At 39.5% G+C, this 20,614-nt stretch overlaps 2 protein-coding genes across 2 annotated transcripts; one reads left to right on the top strand and one right to left on the bottom strand.

Moving 5' to 3' along the window:
• Window positions 1–196: 196 nt before the first annotated feature.
• LOC112010632 (uncharacterized) lies at window positions 197–2,027 on the bottom strand. Its single transcript, XM_065774190.1, has 2 exons — window positions 1,992–2,027; window positions 197–1,876 (listed from the first exon to the last, which is right to left on the bottom strand). Exons 1-2 carry the CDS (start codon window positions 2,025–2,027, stop codon window positions 197–199), a joined length of 1,716 nt encoding a protein of 571 aa, XP_065630262.1.
• A 7,317-nt stretch (window positions 2,028–9,344) lies between these two features.
• On the top strand, window positions 9,345–9,929 carry LOC112035618 (uncharacterized). The gene is made up of 2 exons (XM_024068454.1): window positions 9,345–9,734; window positions 9,798–9,929. The coding sequence occupies exons 1-2, from the start codon at window positions 9,345–9,347 to the stop codon at window positions 9,927–9,929; spliced, it is 522 nt and encodes a 173-aa protein (XP_023924222.1).
• The last annotated feature ends 10,685 nt before the right edge of the window (window positions 9,930–20,614 follow it).

Here is a 20,614-nt window from a genome sequence, read left to right as displayed (position 1 = left end):
CTTCTTATTCCGAATGGCCTCCATTTCCACTTGCTTAATGGACTCCATTATGGTATCAAATTTAACTACCTGAGTAGCATATCCTGCTTTCAAGCAAGTTGACTTTAGGGTCGAGTTCTGAAAATGTGTGTTGAAGTTGCTAGCAACATGTCGAAGGCAATATCTATGAAATACCCGTGTTTTTCCATCATCCCCTCTAGGCCAGTTTGCAATGGCATTTTTGATACGAGATGTCGTCAGAAATTATGCAAATGCCGTCGTCGGGTATCACGTGGCCAATCGTATCTCTGAGGCATTGTAAAAACCACCTCCAACTGGGTCCTGACTCACAATCCACAACAGCAAAGGCAAGAGGGAATACCTTGTTGTTAGCGTCGGTTGCCATTGCAACCAACAACTTTCCCTGATATTTACCATACAGATGGGTCCCATCAATACTGATAACTGGCTTGCAATATTTGAATCCATCAATGCTTGGACCGAAAGACCAAAACACATAATTCAATAATACGGTGTCATCTTCATCGGTGGATGTCGTACGATAGAACACTTGGGTAGTCGGATCCATATCAATATATGCCATAAGCAACTTTTGCAACCTCTGGTAAGACTCTTCCCAATTCCCAAACAGCTTCCCAATCGCCTTTTGTTTCGCATCCCATACCTTGTAGTAAGAAGGCTTATGGCCCTCATATTTCGACTCTATCATAGATCTGAGATGCTTAATTGGGGTAGTGTGATCCTCACTTAACTTCTTAAGGATGTCTGATGCAATAAAGTTACAATTCATCATTCTACCATCATTTCGCACCCCAGTCCGTATACATGTGTGAGGACCCTTGTACACGGTGACCATCCATAGTCTCTGGAGATTGGGCTTCATGACTGCGCAGACATACCACTTGCATGACTCATCCACACATTTTGCACAAAGTTTTGTCGTCGTCGACCTACTGATCATATACTGTTTGTTTTCCTTGAGGGCACAAATTGTTAATACACGCTGCACCTCCACTTTATTGGCAAAAATCAAGCCTTTGTACAAATTCATCCCCTCTCTCCAAGTAGACACAAATGGTATCTCCATATGTGAAGGATCAACCATATTTTCCCAAGTATTTGCAGAAAATGACAAAGCAGGAGGTGCGTAGCCAGGGATTGTGTCCGTATTGTTTTGGACACTAAGAACATTGTCTGCATAAGGTTCACTATCATCCAATGTCTCATTATCATCAATGTCCCTCTCAAAGTCCCTAAAGTCCCCTCTCTCAATCCTGTCTTCAATCTCATCTTCATCGACAAAATCTTCATCGTCAATGGCAGTACTCCCATCAACATAGTCGTCATCATCATCGTCATCCTCATACTCATCATCATTCTCATCCTCATCCTCATCATCATCATCATCGGCATGAACATTATCATGCTCTACATGTGTAAAATACTCATATTGAACATTTGGAACTGTAACCTGTACACTTGTTTGTGTTTGTTGGATTTCGTCGATACCAACTTCTGCACGCGGCTTCAACTGTATGTACAACTCAATGTTAGTTACTTCAGATATTCTCTCCAACTTGTCAAACATGATCTTCACATGTTTGTCTGTTTCTATCGCCATGTACTTGTAATTAATTCGATGCCTCAGGATTTCATTTGGCATACGATAAGTAATTTCTATGTTGTGCACAGCAGGATTCTCACACAACTCTTCCATAACCATCATCTTCAATTCGTCAAGGGTCTTGAACCTACGATCAATTTGGGTATAATAGCTCTTTATACCCGGCCCTTCAAATGGCAATCCCTTGTTCGCATTGGCATTCTTCAGGGGACCACCGTGGTATAAGATTATATCAATTTCAGCATTGTGAACCTGTTAAAGTCAAGTTACCATGTTAGTTAAATCACATAGTCGTAAACTGGGGGAAAAAAAAGTAATGTGATCTTAAGGCAGAACATATTCAAGCCAAATTTTCATAGGTAATTACTAGTTTTATAGCCATTATGTAACTTGTGGTACCCATGGTTCTAAGTTTGGCTTCAGAACAAAATTTGAAACATATCTAGTGGAGCAACCCCAAAAAATAAAAGGTAAGGAAAATATATATATATATATATAAAGAATACATAGAACAATATGAGAGACTTTACAAAGATGATGTAGCATTAACAAAACATATTAAATTCACAAAACCAAAGTATTCCATATCCTTAAGGATTAAATGTCATTACCAGATACCAAATTGTTTCCAAAATGACCAATTCTTATCCTTTTATTTTTATTTTTATAATGATCAATTCCTTATACAGCCATGTATTGTATAGGTCAGTGCATTTTAAGAATTACTTTCAGGCATTTGATTATGATATCCATTCATTCACTACCCATTTCAAACCCAAAATAATGATGAACAAAGTCAAAAAAACGTGTAAGATCATGCTAAAAATAAAAGCCTAGAAATGATGAATACAATTTTGTTAACAAAATGGGCAAATAAATACCCAAAAAATTAACACTGACAAAACAAAGTTCTAATTCACAANATTATTTTTGATAAAAAAAAAATCTTAATTCCATGTTCACAAGCAGTTTAAAAAAAAGTCTTGAGTCACCTTTGGTTCTTTCTATAGGATTCCTAATACACGTGGTCATGGCTCTCCTATGCTAATGGAGCTTGAGACTGTTCTTAAACTTAGTTACTACCATTTTTCTTAAATTGGGAATTATAGATTGTGGAATTTTTTGATTGGTTGTTGAACAATGGGAGAATGTATTTTGAAAGATGAGTTGCTAGATGATACAGAGATGTCATGTTTGCTTAGTAGGCAACTAAGACTAGCACATATGTTTACTTCAAAGAAGGAAGAAATTGGAGGGACGTGATGAGATTTTTCTTCAATTTATCAAAATATCTAGACTAACAACAATGTTGGTTAGACTTCACTTGATGAGCAAACCAATACGGCTTCTGGTTCTAAATCTTATGGCATTAGACAATAAAGGACCACAACAAATTACTCTTATCATCTCCAAAAGAGTTTTTACTTTTAAATTGTTCAAGATTTATCAAACTTTTTACCCAGTCATTCCGCTTTTTGTCAAAATCTTGACTAAATGATAACTAAGCAAGATAACTCTCATTTTGTCAATACTATTAGAATTGAACTAACCGATGGAATTCTCTTTGTTAGGTGTCTTGCATACATTCTATCAGCTTCATCTTAAAGGCTTTAAATATCATTTGAGAATTTTGTTAATTATATTCTATAATTTGAAGATTAACTATTTATAGAATTGAACAATTGTGGTTGTTTGATTAACTGATATTCATTAGTATCGCACAGGTTAGCAACTAATCTTTTCAATGGATCCGGATCCTCTCCATTTCTATTTGAAATGAAGAGTGTCCAGTTAAGGGTTAGGATCTGCCTAAAAACAATCAAAGTCCTACACATTTAAAAGCTTTAACTTAACCAAATAGCAAACTCAAATTTTGTAACCAGAGTTAACTCTTGTCCAAAACCCAAAAAAGCCACCCTAGGTTCCTAGCAAGGCAACAACCATATCCTCAGGTTCAGATCCTTTCAATCTCAAGCCCGAGTGCCCATCAGCCACCAACAACTGAAGTGATCAAACACTGATTTGGCTTGCTCTAAATTTTCAGTTTGATTATTCTTTTTCATTGATAGAATAATCACTACTTTTAATTCCATTTTTGACCAAAAAAAGGGCCCAATTATAGTTACTGGAATCTGAAAATATTGTTGGAAATGGAATGAACAAGACCATGATTTACACTTCATGTGGAGAAACAATGGCATGGGGTTTGGAAATATGAGTCTATAAACCATTCTAGGAATCAAGACAGAGGAACAGCTTCAGTGCTCACAATTTTGGAAATTTGTTTCTGTGGAAAGTGGAACTTTTTGGTAGATATTCTTTAGCTCATCTTGTTCGTTAGTAACCACTTTCAACAGTGAGAGCATTGAAATTTCATCCTTGACATCTCTCTTTTCAGCCTTGGACTCAGAATCATCAAGGTAGTGCTGATAGAAATATGAAATAAAGCCCCAAATAGCCAACAAAATGGAAATCGCCTTTACCCCATTCATTTTTTCATGGAAGAAGATTATGGCTAGAACTGTTATAACAGGCATACCTAACACACTTATGACATTGGAGAACAGGGAAGACACTTGTTGAGATTGAAAGGATCTGAACTTGAGGATATGGTTGTTGCCTTGCTGGGACTTGGGGTGGCTTTTTTGGGTTTTGGACAAGAGTTAACTTTGGTTACAAAATTTGAATTTGCTATTTGGTTAGGTTAAAGCTTTTAAATGAGGTGGAATGTTCTAGGCCTTTGATTGTTTTTAGGCAGATCCTAACCCTAAACTCGACACTCTCCATTTCAAATAGAAATGGAGAGGATCTGGATCCCTTTTCAATGGGGTAAGTTGACAAAGTAGCAAGGTTCACAGAATAAGTAAGTTCAGTTATGTATTAAGAAAATCTGTTAAGAAGACTTTTGTAAGAAGTTTGCCATGATTTTCTTTTTCTTTCTTGCAATCAGTCTTTCGATGTTTTATAAGGCCTTCTTTTGCGATGAATTATCAACGTTTCTTTGAAGCCTTCTTAAGTTCTTAAAAGCTTTTAATAAACTAAACAGCTAATTGAAAAAGTTTTGTTTGCATCTTTAAAAGCCGTAGCGGCATTCAATCACAACTGATGGTTGCACCTTGTGCTGCACTGCATCTGCTACCACATTTCTTGCTCTGAGATTGAGATTCACATTTTTGTTGACAACCTACGACTTTCTGCTATCTTTGCAAAATTCTTGTCCATGCAACTAACTTCTGTACAATTAGAGCAACTTGACCACTTAAGGATTACTGTACAGGTTTAATGGGCCCAAACCTGTTAAATTTTATGAATCACACAAGGCAGTAACTTACGTTCAAATTATATAAAACCACACGAGGCAGTAACCAGTTAAATTTTGGGCAGTAACCAGTTAAAACCAGTTAAATTTTGGGTTTTCTAAACCACATAAGGCAATGCCTATACAAATACTTAATACATGAAAGTAAACAACTAGCAGCACAAATTTGCAAACCAAGTGGTAAACCTGTTCTAATTATAAGCATGACAACTCCACACAACAAACCTGTTCACATACTACAATTAAAGACTGAATAATACATAATTTCATTTCATATCTCAATTCCCAAGTGGCACATCCAGGCTCATATTATGATAAAACCCCATTCAAAACATAAAAGTTAAGTAGGAAGTAAGAACCAAGAAAAGTTTTGGAATTGGCTCAACAAGAGTCCCAACTCAAGGACATCACCATATGATGTCATTAGTGTTAGTGAGTATGAATGCATCTACTTAACTACATCTTACACCGTTTATTGTCAATAAATGACAAAATAAAGATAGAAAAATAATAGAGTTACAAGCTATTTTACAACATTTTTTACAAATTGCTGATATAAGTGGTCTCTTCCATTTTTGATTTCCTGCATTCAGTTAGGCTTTCTTCTTGATGTATGTTAGTTTTTCAAGATGTACTTTTCATTCAATAAAACTTTTATTTATCAATAAAAAAAAATTGAAATACATACCTTTAATCTAAAGCTAAGGTTTTATAAAGTTCTCAGCAGTGAGACCTGTTTAGGATAAAGTAATACATATGAGACATCTTATGATACAGTTAGCAATAAGAAGAGATGTCAACAAACAACTGATAAGAGATATTAGACATTTTAGGTGTGTGACCCACATGTCATTGAGACATAAGTCACATCAGAGCGTCTCATACAAGAATTTTCCGTCAGTTCCTCCTTACTCTTTTTTTAATTTTATTCTTTTAAAGTTTTTTTTTCTACCCTAATTTAATAAGCTCAAGTGCATCTCTCCAAGGCAAACACAAAATTTTCTTTATTTTAGAGAGTTTAACCATAAAATAGTGCTCCAACAGCCTTTCTAAAATTCAATTTTTTTAATGAACAGTTACACTCTTCTATGTGCTACAATTCATTAGCAAAAGAATAAAATAGAAAGAAAATTAGCACAACCAATCAAAATATTCAACTATTATTTCAACGGATACAAGAAACTGAAGTAGCATCTACTCAATCACAATTTCTGATAACCTATTAGTTGCGTATTGCTCAGGCTTACCACAACATTGCTCCGCAAATTGCTTGCAACACCCTCTTATCTCTCTCTTGTCTGAACTCTTAGAAGCATTATTTACTAAAGATTCCAGAAGGCCAGCAGTGCTACTGCAACAGGCATTATTGATGGTTGCACCTTGTGCTGTACCACATTTTTTGCTTTGAGATTGAGCTTCACATTTTTGTAGGCAACAAACGCTGCTACTACTACTACTACTACTTTGTGCTATGTTAGCAAACTTCTGGTCCTTGCAACTAGCTTCTGTACAATTAGAACAACCTTTATCACTTGGGGTTTCCACATCATGAATGAGTTTCTCACAGCATCCATCATTGCATTTTATTGCCTCATAGTCCCATAATCTCCATTATAACCACCTTGCCATCCACAGGATTTATGCTTTTGCCTTTCCATATAAAGAAGGCATGGAGAAGTGCCAATCTTGATCTGAAGACAAAACAAAGTTCTAATTCACAATATTGGAAAATTAACTAAGTTATGTCAACTATCTACAAAATAAATAGTCAAAATCTTTAACCCACACCCATAGACAACTAATACCCAACTACAATGATAATCAAATTATGCAAACCCTTACCTGAGATCTGAATTTGTTGAGAGGAAAGAGCAGTGAAAGAGGCAGTGTGGTGAGTGAGAGGCAATGTGGTGTGAGAGTTATGGGTGAGTGAGAGTTAGTGAGGTTGAGAGACTTAGTGAGGCTGAGAGACTGAGGATGCTCTGTTTTTGGGTGAGCTGTGTACTGAGCGTGTTTATATATGGCTAAGTGTTAAATTTTTTTAAGGGCTCAGCGTGTAATGTATGGAACTCGAGTCTATAAGACTCGAGTTCCTTGAAATTTCACTATACCTGTGTTATTAATATTTCCAGTAAAACTCGAGTCTTTAAGACTCGAGTTCTTTGTAATCACATCTCGATTTTTAACGACTCGAGATCTAAGTGGACAAAATTAAGTCCAGCTCACCAACTGGTCTGCGACACGATGGAACAGCATCTCGAGTTTCTAAAACTCGAGATGCTAGTTTCCATTATACTTTCAACCGATGCTTAACTAACTATATACAACTATATTACACTGGTATTCTGCACATTTCCTCGATAAACCTTACAAAAACATAGGATAGGGGGGAGTCTTAAAATATCTAAGGAGAAGACTGCTACCACCGCATTGAATGTTTTGTAACTAACTTTCTAGCTGCATTAATGTAGAGAAGACCTTTGAATAGTACTACATTGGCTGCCCCAACACACAAAGGGCCTGAAAGGGTGCCCGATAGGACAAATACTCAAGTAGTAGCTTGGATGATTAACAAGTAGAGAGCCAAGATTGTCTAAAGAGAACTATATAATGGAAGAGAACCTCCACGGGAAAGGGGATCGAGAAACGAAGAGAAAAACACTTTAGCTATCAAGAACTGACTTTGTAATCAAATTTGAGAGAAATATATAAGAACGGATCTCCTCGGACTGTGCCAAGAATGATTTTCTTTAGTTTAAATTAGTTTATTTTCCTTTCTTGTCACCTGAATCCATTATTCTTGTCATTCAACTCGTTAAAGCCCAGTTTTCCAACCCACTCTCTACAAACTCATTATTTTGGGCTTTTTGGGCCTAAGTCCATCCACTTTTTGGGCTAGGGACTTAAATTTGGTTCTTACAATTGGCGCCATTTGTGGGAATTATTGGTGATATAATGAGTCCGTCGTTCAACGATGGTAGGTTTGGGTCCAAACTAGGCAGAATCTATAGGGTCTCAGCGTCAAGATCACTTCCGTGACCTTGAACAAAGAAAGGACCGGGAGGGGAGTGTGCCACCTATACTAGTAGGAGCCATTCTCGGGGTTGTAACCACCTCTCTCATAAGAGAAATACCAAAGAAATGCAGCTGGAGATTGATCAGTTGAGGAGAAGCTTATGCCACAAACGGCGAAAGCGAGCTCCTTCCAATTCTAACTTCTCTTCCGATGGTGAAGAGGATGGTAGCTATAGGCATAGATCAAGGACCCCTCCTAGTGAGTCTTTCTCGTATGATGAAGACTACCATCATGAGCACAGAAACAAAAATTCATCTTCGAGAGGCCTGGGAAATGATGCTATGAGTAGAGCACTCAACCAAATTTTTAGATCACCTTTCACGCGTAGAATTGAGGGAGGAAGACTTCCTCGACAGTTCACTTAGCCCACGTTCACCATATATAATGGTCGAATAGACCCTGTGGAGCATGTTACCCACTTTAATCAAAGAATGGCTGTGCACTCCAAGAACGAGGCCTTGATGTGCAAGGTATTTCCATCTAGCTTGGGGCCTATGGCAATGAGGTGGTTTGATGGTCTGGGTGTAGGTTCCATTGATTCCTTTAAGGAACTCACTCAGGCTTTTGGATCCCGCTTTATTACGTGCAGCAGGGTTTCTCAGCCCTTAGATTCCTTATTGTCCTTGTCCATAAGAGAAGGGGAGACCTTGAAAACATATACGGACAGATACTGGTAGATGTTCAATGAGATTGATGGTGACTTTGACGACGTAGCCATCAGGACTTTCAAGGTCGGCTTACCTGCCAAGCATGGCTTAAGGAAGTCTTTGACTGGGAAACCTGTTACCAGTGTACGCCAGCTCATGGATCGGATTGATAAGTATAAGAGGGTTGAGGAGGACCAACAATAAGGCAAGGGAAAGGGTAAGGTTATCTCTCAAGAGATGAGGGATTTCAGGTCGGACTGCTACAACAATAACAGACTCCGGAGGGATTTTGCTAGGAAATCTGGGCCTACAGCTCCTTTAGTGGTTAACATTGTGTTCCGAGAACCGGTGCATCAGATTTTGGAGAAGATCAATAACGAGCCATACTTTAAATGGTTGAACAAGATGAGTGGAGACCCCTTGAGGCGCAATCAGAGCCTTCATTACCAATACCACCAGGAGCGAGGGCATACCACTGAGGACTGCAAAACTTTGTGGAACCATTTGGAGCAACTGGTCAGAGAGGAAAGTTTATAACAGTTTTTGTATCGGCCCAATGGGTAAGAAGACCAATCAAGGTTAGGGGCTCAGGGGAACGCTTCTTTAAGGCCTCCGTTAGGCACAATTAATGTCATCTTTGCTACACTTGGGAGGTCTGGTTCTCATCCCTCCAGGGTGATGTCTGTAGCTTGGCTACCAATCAAGGACTCTAATTCTGAGCCGAAGAGGGCTAGAGTAGAGATCCAATTGACTCTAAGTTTTTCGAATGAGGACAAGATGGGAACCATCCAGCCACACAATAATGCTTTGGTGGTCACCCTTAAAATAGAAGGGTATGATGTAAAAAGGGTGATGGTGGATCAGGGCAGTGGGGTAGAAATTATGTACCTGGACTTGTACAGAGGGTTGAACTTAAAGCTTGGAGATCTGACAGCATATGATTCACCTTCGGTGAGTTTTGATGGGAAGGTTGTCATCCCAAGGGTTCAGATTAAGTTGCTTATGCAGGCAGGTTCAGAGGTGGTTGAAGTGGACTTCATTGTGGTGGATGCATACTCTCCCTACATGGTGATTATGGCCAGACCCTAGCTTCATGCCTTAGGGGCCATTTCTTCAACTCTACATTTGAAGGTGAAGTATCCATCAGGAGACCAGATTAAGGAGCTTGTGAGGAGTCAATTTATGGCTAAGCAGTGTCTCGTGGCTGCCATCACGCATCAGCTTGCGGCGGAGTCCTTGGCCTCTACTGAAGGGTGCTCATAGCAATCAAGGATTTTGGTCCTACCTATGGATGCAGTGTCAAGAGAGGCAAAGTGTGAAAGGTTGGAGGAAATTGCTATAGACGGTGATCCGGAGAAGTTTTTTCAGGTCGGAGCTCAGTTGCCTCTTCAGGAAAAGGAAGAACTATTGGCATTTCTTAGAAGAAATATTGATGTGTTCACCTGGAATGCCTATGAGGCTCCTGGGGTAGATCCTAAATTCATTTTCCACCATTTGAACGTCAACCCAGCTGCCTTCCCTAGAAAGCAACCACCTCGGCACTCCTCTAAAGAGCATTCTAATGTTGTCAAGGAAGAAGTGAACAAGCTTAAGCATGCTAGGGCTATCAAAGAAGAATTCTACCCTGAATGGTGGCTAATACAGTGCTAGTAAAGAAGAAGATTGGGAAGTGGTGGGTGTGTGTGGACTTCACAGACTTGAACAAAGTCTGTCCAAAGGACCCCTTTTTCATGCCTCGGATTGATCAGCTAGTGGACGCAACCGTGGGCCATCCTTGGTTAATCTTTTTGGATGTCTTTCATGGATAGCATAAAATACCTTTAGCCTTGGATGATCAGGAGAAAACAGTTTTTGTCACCCCCATTGGGAATTACCACTACAAGGTGATGCCCTTTGGTCTAAAGAATGCGGGATCTACTTATCAGAGGATGATGAAAAGGATGTTTGAGTCACAGTTTGGGAAGAACATTGAGATTTATATAGACGACATGGTGGTCAAGAGTAAGTTGGAATCTAAGCTCGTTAACGACCTTGGGAATATCTTTGAGATCTTGAGGAGGCATAAGCTGCGACTCAATGCTTCTAAGTGTTCTTTTGGGGTCAGATTAGGGAAGTTCTTGGGGTACATGGTTACACACCATGGAATTGAAATTAACCCTGACCAAATCAAAGCAATCAACAATCTGCAACCACCTCGAAATCACAAAAAGGTTTAGAAGCTAACAGAGATGATCGCTACTCTAAACCGATTCATCTCTTGATTAGTAGACAGATGTAGACTTTTCTTTCAATTTTTGAACAAGTAGAAAGGATTTGAATGGACTGAGGAGTGTGTCTTGGCTTTCCAGCTGTTGAAGAAATATTTTTCTCGGCCACCCATTATGTCTAAACCTGAGGTAGATAAAGTTTTGTTTGCCTATATTACTGTGGCTTCCCATGCGATAAGTCTGGTACTTGTACGGGTTGATAGTGGTTTACCGAGGACGGTTTATTATGTGAGCAAGTCATTGCATGAGGCTGATGTCCATTACCTATCACTAGAGAAGGCTATTTTGGCAGTGGTGCATGCTACCCGTAAACTCCCCCACTACTTCCAATCACACACAGTTGTTGTCTTAACCCAGCTCTCACTCAGATCTCTACTTCAAAACGTTGATTACATGGGGAGAATTGCAAAGTGAGGTACGATCCTAGGGGCTTTTGATATCAAGTATATGCCTCACACCTTTGTCAAGGGTTAGGTTTTAGCCGATCTGGTGGCTGAGTTTGCTAAAGCCCCATTAGAAGAGAGAGTAGAGAAGCAGAACATGGATGAAAAATCGGTTGGTGCAATCTCCTTACAAGAACCTTTGTCCTAGAAGGTATACGTTGATGATGCGGCGAACCATAGAGGATCTAGAGTGGGGCTAGTTCTGATATCTCCCGAGAGGATTATAATTGAGAAATCCTTAATATTGGGCTTCTCGACCATAAACAATGAAGCTGAGTATGAAGCTCTACTGGTAGGAATAATCATGGTTCACAAATTGGTTGGAAAAGCAGTGGAGATATTCTCTGATTCAAGGCTGTTTGTGGGCCAAGCTCAAGGAGAGTTGGAAGCCAAAGATCTTAGAATGCAGGAGTATTTGAACCAGGTTAGACACTTACAGTTTGGATTTGAGTCTTTCAATTTGTCACAAATCCCTAGAAGTAGAAATACATATGCTGACTCTCTGGCCATGCTGGTAACCTCCTCGGCACAAAGTTTACCTTGGGTGATCCTTGTGGAAGACTTGTGTAAACCTACTAAGGTAGGGGGAGATGGGGTTCATATTCATCAAATAAGGGTGGGTCCTAGCTAGATAGACTCTATTGTGCTATTCCTTAAGAAAGATGTCTTGCCCAAGAATAAGTCCAAGGCCGACAAGGTACGAAGGAAGGCTCCTCGGTTTTGGCTATTTGAGGACCAAAAATTGTATAAACGCTATTTTTCTGGACCATATTTGATGTGCATACACCTTGAAGCAGTTGAGCTACTCCTAGAAGAATTACATGAAGGGATTTGTGGAAGCCACACAGGGGGCAGATCTTTGTCTCACGGGGCCCTCACTCAAGGATATTGGTGGCCAAACATGCAAAGGAAAGTACAAGAGTACGTGAAGAAGTGTGATCAATGCCAGAGATTTGCCCTAAACATTCACCAACTTGGAGGGGTCCTTAATCCTCTGTTTAACCCTTGGCCCTTCGCTCAATGGGGCTTGGATATTGTTGGACCTTTCCCTAAAGCAGTAGGAAATAAGAGATACCTACAAGTCGGCACGGATTATCACTAAATAGGTTGAAACTGAACCATTGGCCAATATCAGGGACATGGATGCCAAAAGATTTGTCTGAAAAAATATTGTTACTCAGTTTGGGATCCCCCATATACTCATCACAGACAATGGACTTCAGTTTGACGGTAAAGCTTTCAGAAGGTATTGCTGCGACTTCAGAATTATGAATAGGTATTCCACTTCGGCTTATCCACAAGGAAATGGATAAGTCGAGGCTGCAATAAGGTCATAGTGAGTGGACTCAAGAAAAGTCTGGATGATACAAAGGAAAAATAGGTGGAAGAGCTATCACACGTCCTTTGGACGTATCAAACCACCTCACGTAGGTCAATAGGGGAGGCCCCCTTTTCAATGACTTAAAGGGCCGAGACAATTATTCCTTTGGAGACTGGATTCCCCACATTGAGAACAAGTTCATTCACCTCGAGCAGCAATGATGGGCCACTGGAGAAGAGTTTAGACCTAATTGAAGAACGAATAGAAAATGTTATGGTCCAATTGGCCTATTATCAACACAAGCTCAAGTAAGGGTATGATGCCAATGTGAAGCTGAGACCACTGGCACCTGGAGACTTGGTGTTAAGGAAGGTTTTGGGTACTGCAAAAAATCCAGCCTAGGGAAAGTTAGGGTCCAACTAGGAAGGACCATATCATATCACATTAGTGGCCGGAATATGTGCATATTACCTTGAAGATCTAGAGGAAAATGCTATACCACGCCCCTGGAATGTAAATAACCTGAGAATGTATTATTATTAATGAAAGCTTTCTTCACCATGTTTGGATTTATTATATTGTGTGTCGTATTTTCTACCATTTGTTTGAATATCAAACAGAATCTCGGTCATGCCGGTCTCCTCGGACCACATACCTTGGGTAAATTGATATTCTAAATTATGTTTCTTAAGTATCAAACAGAATCTTGGTCATGCTTGGCTTCCCGAACCACAAACGTTGGGTAAATTGATATTTTGGGTTGACTATCAAAGTATTAAACAGAACCTTAGCTATGCCTAGTTCCTCAAGCCAAATGCTTTAGGTAAATTAATACTTCCTATCATTTTTCTAAGTATCAAACAGAACTTTGGTCATGCCTGGCTCCTTGGACCACATAACTTGGGTAAATTGATATAGTAAATTATCTATCAAAGTATTAAACAGAACCTTAACTATGCCTGCTAGGGTTTATACCCTAAGATCTAATTTATTGGTATGTCATAAATAATTAAATTGTTTAATTATATGAGACTATCTATTTATGAACTAATGGGACATTATCTTAGTCCATGAGATGTATAGTATGTGATTTATGTGAAAAGTTATAGAATATATAAATCACAAGTTCTTTGTAAACTCAGAATTTTAGTTCGTAGTCGGTGATGAAATTGGGCATTTCATCTATGAAGATTATAACATAACAACTAAGATGATTTGTCTTGATTATGGAAATTGAGACTTCTAGTTGGTATGTTGATATGTTTTAAGAGTTAAGACATATTGAACTGGACCGCTGTGAGATTTATTATTCTCCTAACGACTGTCAAATGAATAATAAATCTCACGACTTCTATTTACATCAACTCTAAATCCTGAGAGAATAATGGACCTGATCATGAGATGCAGGTTGCTTTGATATATCAGGAGTGAGATTTATAAGTCACGGTCAAAACCTCAGTTTGTTGGGTAATCGCATTTAGTGTTGATGGAACATATATTCTTAAGATGGAATTCATAATCTCTTAACGAAGATATAAAATATTCTCTTGAGATAAGTTTAATGGGTTTGGTTATTTAGAGTGTTGGGCCCAACCACTTTAATAGGGAGTTACTAAAGTATATATTTATGGAATCGAATTTCATAAATATATGATGAATAACATAAAAGATTAAACCGGATACTCAAGAATTAAGATGTAGTAATCTTCAAAGTGGCAGTCTATATTCATGACTTTGTATTACTACGAATATTTTTATGAAGGAGTTGCATGTATAATAAAGTCTTGGGATATAATTTATTAATAAGGCCTAAAGTGCAATTATATTCTTATAGTGATATTGAATATAATTAATGGTAACTTAGGATTTGTTAAGAGTTGACAAAAAAGCCTAAGGCCCATTAGAGTTAGAGTCTTATTTGTTCCCTTTGGTCCCATCTTAAGCCACAAACTAAAGCCCATTTGGGTAGGCCCAAAAGGCTAACCCAATTAGATAATCAGTTTTTTATTTAATAAGTGTTATTAAATAAAGTAACTACCAAGGTAGTTAGTACATACAAATAATAAAAAAGAAAAGAAACCAGTTTTTCTCTGTAAGGAGAAGAAGAAGGATTTTTCTTTGAGAATCTATGTACAAAAGGACTGATTGAGAGACCACACATCTTGGGCACCATGTGGAATTGAGATGAAGATTAAAGGTATTCTCAAGTTTTTTTTTTTTTTTTTGTTTTGATTTTCATTGCACCAAGGTATGTTTTCTATTATCTGTTATGTAATTCAAGGTTACATGTTATCTCTTATGAATGAAGTAGATCCATGTTTGTTACTTTCATTGTGTGTTTTGTATGAGATGCAAAACCAGTTTTTCCAACAATGCTTGGTTCCTCGGACCATATGCTTTGAGTAAATTAATACATCCTATCATTTTTCTAAGTATCAAACAAAACCTTGGCCATGTCTAGCTCCTTGGACCACATACCTTGGGTAAATTGATATAGTAAATCATTTATCTAAGTATTAAACAGAACCTTAGCTATGCCTGGCTCCTCGGACCACATGCTTTGGGTAAATTAATACTTCCTATTATTTTTTTAAGAATCAAACAGAACCTTGGCCATGCCTGGCTCCTCAGACCACATACCTTGGGTAAATTGATATAGTAAATCATCTATTTCAGTATTAAACAGAACCTTAGCTATGCCTAGCTCCTCGGACCACATGCTTTGGGTAAATTAATACCCCCTGACATCTATTCCAGCATTAAACAAAACCTTAGCTATGCTTGGCTCCTCAGACCATATGCTTTGGGTAAATTAATACTCCTTGACATCTATTTAAGTATTAAACAAAACCTCAGCTATGTTTGGCTCCTTGGACCACATACTTTGGGTAAATTAATACTTCCTATCATTTTGCCAAGTGTCAAGGCAAAACCTTAGCTATTTCAGAGTTTTTAGACTACATATTTAAGGCTCAAATGGATGCTTATGAGCATCACTTAAAGAATTTGTAGGAATACCTATATTTATTTGAGAATTGATTATCCCTTAGGTCCTTTAAACTTACTAATGAATAGGGGACAGTGTAAGTTTAAACCTGTATGTATGCTACATTACTGTGTATGTTCTTGAAGTTAAAGTCATACTTTGCGGATGGAGGACTTGGTAAGTTTGACATGTTTTGCTACTAATCATGTGATATGCGAGAATTATGCTGCCACTTATGCAAATTAGTAATTCAAGGTATACCTAGCTATCACATTTTTTCTCAAGTGTTGAATCAAACAAAGGTTAAGTTTGGATCAGTATTAACATCAAAATCATAAGGGAAAGACTTGCAATTTTCATTAATATTGGGCCTTTGAAAAAGGCAAGTAGATTACAAAAGATTGACATGATTACAAAGCTTAGGAAAAAAAAAAAAAAAAAAAACAACAACAACAACCTAGGGCTTCATTTTTATTATAAGTTTATCTTTTGGATTCTTAGGAGGCTGAGTAGATGCTGCCATGGTGGACACTTGGGTCTTGCCTTTGGGATCCTCCTTTGAATGTATGGGAAGGGTCGCCAGGACAAGCTCCATGCTTTGAGAGGCCTCTTTTTCCTTTGAAGGATTTTTGGGGGCAACTGGAGGTAGGGTAGCACATTAGACCACTTTTTTATTAATATCTCCTTGCTTTGTAGTGTCCTCGGCCTACTCTACTTCCTTGGGAAAGGTGTTGGCTACAGGAGGAGCTTTGGAGAGGCTGGTTGGACTTTCATCTGCCTTCGAGGAGACTGGGTCGGCCTTAGAGCCCAAGGAGCCTGAGGCGCGTATGGCTGGGGGGTAGTACACGTTCTCTGCTCTCCTAAGGGTAGAGGAGGCCTCAACCCCAGCTTGGTTGAGAGCCTCGTTCCACACTTGGGAGCAATAGAACCTGCACACAGGCATGACTTCAGCCTTAAGGGCTTTTTCAGTCTCAGCCACCCCCATATTGTAACCCTCCTGCTCGGCTTGCTCTTTGGCCTTCTCGGCCTCCTCTAGCTTTTTGGTTAATACCTTGATCTGGCCTCTGACAACAGCAAGGTCATCCTTAGCTTGGCGGAGCAGCTTGCGCTGAGCCTCTGCCTGCCTCTCCGCCACGTCTAAGGTAGCCTCAACACTCTTTTTATTCTGATTTACCTCGAGTAGCTTAGCGTTAAGTTATTGAGATTTCTTCTTTGCTAGCTTGAAGGCTTTCACGGTAGTATTGCACCGACCTTCCTCATCCTTCATCATCCTGTGAGAGTTGATGACTATCTCCTCAACTACATGGGTGGCCTAGAAGGCTTATTTCAGAAGAGAAAAGAGAGAGAATAAGTTATCAGTTAACGCACAAAGTGTAAGTACAGATAAAAAAGAAAAAAGAAAAAGAAAAGAAGAACAAATTACTACTGTGATCAAAGAAATGTATAAGTAGGTAGTATGCTTACCATAACAAGGTCTCTTTTTAAACTTAGAAAGACCTCATGCTTCCTCAATGACCTTAGGTCGGCCTTGTCTTCGGGTAGCAATAAGGCCTACTCCACTGCATTAACTTTGTAGCCAGCCCTCCCTTGCTAGAAATTCCTGATCAAGGCATCAACAGGGAGAGGGGCTCTGTCATGTACCATTGTTGGAGTCCAAGTAGGTGCCTCAGTTTGAGCTTTAACTCTCTTGTCTACTGGAGTTGATCCTAGCCTGGCCTGTCTGGCTCCTCTCTGTACCTTGGCCTCTTTGGGTAAGGGGCCCTTCCCCCATTCTGCTACTTCTTGGCCCTTGTGGTCCCCTTTCCTCTTGTGATCAGTAGGATCAAGTCAGGGGGGTTGAGTGGGTGGAGGGGGAGGAAGTTGGGCAGGGTGGTTTTCTCGGATGCCTTGCTTCTCATTGAGGACTCCATTACCTCCAAGAGACTAGTCCTCTGCTTCCGTTTTATCCACATGTCTTCTGGTGAGGAGGAGTCTCCTTGAACTTGGCTTATTTGCCCGAGAAAGGGTTGGTTGAGGTCACCAAGTAGGATTTTAGGAGATGAAGGTTGGTTGAAAATTTCAAAGTTGTCCTCGGAGTCTTCGGAACTAGAAACTTCAACAAACTCTTCCTTTTTCTTAACTGTAGGCTGAGACAGGTTTGCCTCTTCCTCGGTAGATTGTTGCAACGGTGGTGCTACCTTGGGTATGCCCTTTGGGATAGGATCAGTAGTGAGGGTGCCTTCTGGGATAGCGCCGATGATAAGGAAACCTAGAACAGCAATGCTGATTCATTGCAAACACGAGTCCTTGGCTTTTATAACTCACTTCGGTGCTTGGAAGGTCTTGGATATGGAAGTGTAGTCCAAGATCAGATGGGCCGCCCTCAGTTGGCTGTCTGTGTGGAAAAACACTTCGACCTTCAAGATCTTGTCTAAGCTTTACTGGTTTACAAAGCTAAAGTTGGGAATGGTAGCGTTCTTGTTTGCAAAACCATTAAGAAAAAAAAAAAAGATATTGTCAGCAAAAAATAGCGCGAATTAAAGGAAAACTAAGATACAAATATATCACCTAGACCTAAGACCCCACCTGGTGTCCCCTTTCTTGTCAGGCAAGGGAGGCCGTCATGCCACTCCCCGGACATAATCAAGAATTCCTTGTTTAGGCCCTTGTTGGAATCGGGGAGGCACTGGATAAGCCTAACCTCAGGGTACCTAGATTTTAGGTAGTATCCCTGCCCCTTTAGGTGGTGAAGGTTGTAAATCCAGTTGACGTCGTGATGGGTCAACCCTAAGCCCATCTTTTCATTAAGGGCATCTACGCTCCCTAAGATTTTGAACATGTTTGGGGCACATTGGGTGGGAGCCAACCTATGTGTTGGGTTCTAAGACTTTAGGTTTAAATGTATGAGAATTTCAATTTGTCATGTTAGCAAACCATGATCAAAACGTTTAGTTTTGTTTTAGACTTGCTCAAAGTATGTTTAAGTGTAAAGTTGGAATCGAGTGTATTGCAGAATTTATAGTGTAAATCTGCCTGGCTCAATCGATCAAGAATTAGACTCGATTGATCGAAGCTCATGCAGATTGTTTTTCTACAGAATTTTTCAACTCAGCCCAAGCCTGTTTGACATGTAGGGTTTTATGTTTTGCCTTAAGTATAAAAGAAAAAACCCTAGCCACGTTTTGAGGTAGCTCTTTATGCTGTGTGTGTGAATCTCCTGTGAGATCTAGAGGTTTTTGCCTTCATACACACTTAGGGTTTCCAATCTCAAGATTGATATTGAGAGCTTAGTGATCAATTCAGTTGCAGTTTTAAGAGCTTAAAGATACACAAGCAGGAGTGCTTGTACTTGCTGTGAATCCAAGAAAGAAGTAGTTCGTGGCCTCGGAGCTGTCGCGTGGTCGTGGTAATAAGTTTCCTACTCGAGATAGCAATAGGATGTTAGTGGTCTAAGTCGCTATTGTGTAAATTTCAGTTCTTTTATAGTAGATTTGTTTTACCTTGAGGATAACTAAGTTAAATCCTCCCCAGGTTTTTTACCAGTTTGGTTTTCCTAGGTTATCATATTGTTGTGCTATTTATTTTCTGCACTGTTTCAATGATATGATTTATCTGTGTTAACCTAGATCTGAATAATTTATCTAAATTAATCACTTGGCTAAATAACTAGGTTAATATGTTTGTGTTTAAGGGGTCTAAAAACAAACACTATGAGCCCTAAGGTAGTCACTGGTTATGGTGTCCATGAGAATCCTCATCCCACCTTCTATAAAGACAATCATTGGGATCACCACTTCTCCCTCTTGCCTTTTTTCATGCCACTCTCCCTCCTTACAGTACCTAATATACACCCCTAATGGGATCCTATACAGAGCTCTAAAGCTCTCTATTCACTCCTCAGAGTCTACCAAACTTTTGAATCTACCCATTCCTAAGAGAGAATTGGATGTACTAAGAAGATAATGAGAAGGAAGAAGAGCCAAGGAGGAAAGGACACATAGAAAAGAAAAGTATGTGGAAAAATAAAGTGAAAAGGGTTTATGAAGACTTACAGAAAGAAGAAGAGTATTCTTGGACAGACTTTTGGTACTTGTAAAGGCATGAGTGAGTTGGGAAGGTTTACAGGTTCAGTGTATGTGTGCTAATGTGAAATGGATTCTTAAGTAAGATGAGTAATTGATTTGAGTGGTATTTATATCAAAGGGAAAGTTACCAGTGGGAAAATTCCCGTCCGGATTCCAATGAAATCCTCAACCATTGGATCTTCATCGCGTTGTAGAACGTGGGGGACATGGAGCCGTAAGAGTTTAATGAGAGCGCGTCTCGTATGCCGAAGCGCCAGGAGAGGGCCTTGGGTAGTTAAAAAGACACCTATACATTAAGAGTTGATGTGTGATGGGTACGGGGTAATTAGGGTGACGTCGAAATCCTCTATTCTTCCCAAGAAGCTAGAAAGAAGAATCTCAAAGGGCTATTGTAGGGATATTGGGCCCAGGAGCTCATTATCTATGCGTATATTAGGCCTAGGGCCCAATCCAGAGCGTAGAGTCGTCCGAGGAGAAGTAAACATTGTCAGGGGAGTTCATGTTAATAAATGAAGAATTTGGTTGTGGTCACAAGAGCCCATGAGGATGGTCTGAGGATGAATGCCTCCTTGACTAACCAAAGCTAAGGTCTGAAGGGGTGGTCTACCGCCTAGGGGAACGTTCCAGGAAATTCTGTTGATACAGATAAGCCTTACAAAAACATAGGACAGGGGGGAGTCTTAAAATATCTAAGAAGAAGGCTGCTATCACCGCATTAAATGCTCTTCAGCTAACTTTTTGGCTGCATTAATGTGGAGAAGACCCCTGAACAGTGCTACATTGGCTGCCCCAATACACAGAGGGCCTGAGAGGGTGTCCGATGGAACAAGCACTCAAGTAGTAGCTTGGATGATCAACAAGTGGAGG

Source organism: Quercus suber, unplaced genomic scaffold (genome assembly GCF_002906115.3).
Source record: "Quercus suber isolate HL8 unplaced genomic scaffold, Cork oak 2.0 scaffold_87, whole genome shotgun sequence".
Lineage (NCBI taxonomy): Eukaryota > Viridiplantae > Streptophyta > Magnoliopsida > Fagales > Fagaceae > Quercus > Quercus suber.
Note: the sequence above shows the minus strand (reverse complement) of the source record. Positions and strands in the feature narration are given on the sequence as shown.

Coding starts and splice junctions, on each gene's coding strand:
- LOC112010632 (XM_065774190.1), bottom strand. CDS start 2,027: ATGGGTACCACAAGTTACATAATGGCTATAAAACTA. Junction 1,877..1,991: donor ACATAATGGCTATAAAACTA/GTAATTACCTAT, acceptor TGACTTTAACAG/GTTCACAATGCTGAAATTGA.
- LOC112035618 (XM_024068454.1), top strand. CDS start 9,345: ATGTCTGTAGCTTGGCTACCAATCAAGGACTCTAATTCTGAGCCGAAG. Junction 9,735..9,797: donor ATGCATACTCTCCCTACATG/GTGATTATGGCC, acceptor CTACATTTGAAG/GTGAAGTATCCATCAGGAGA.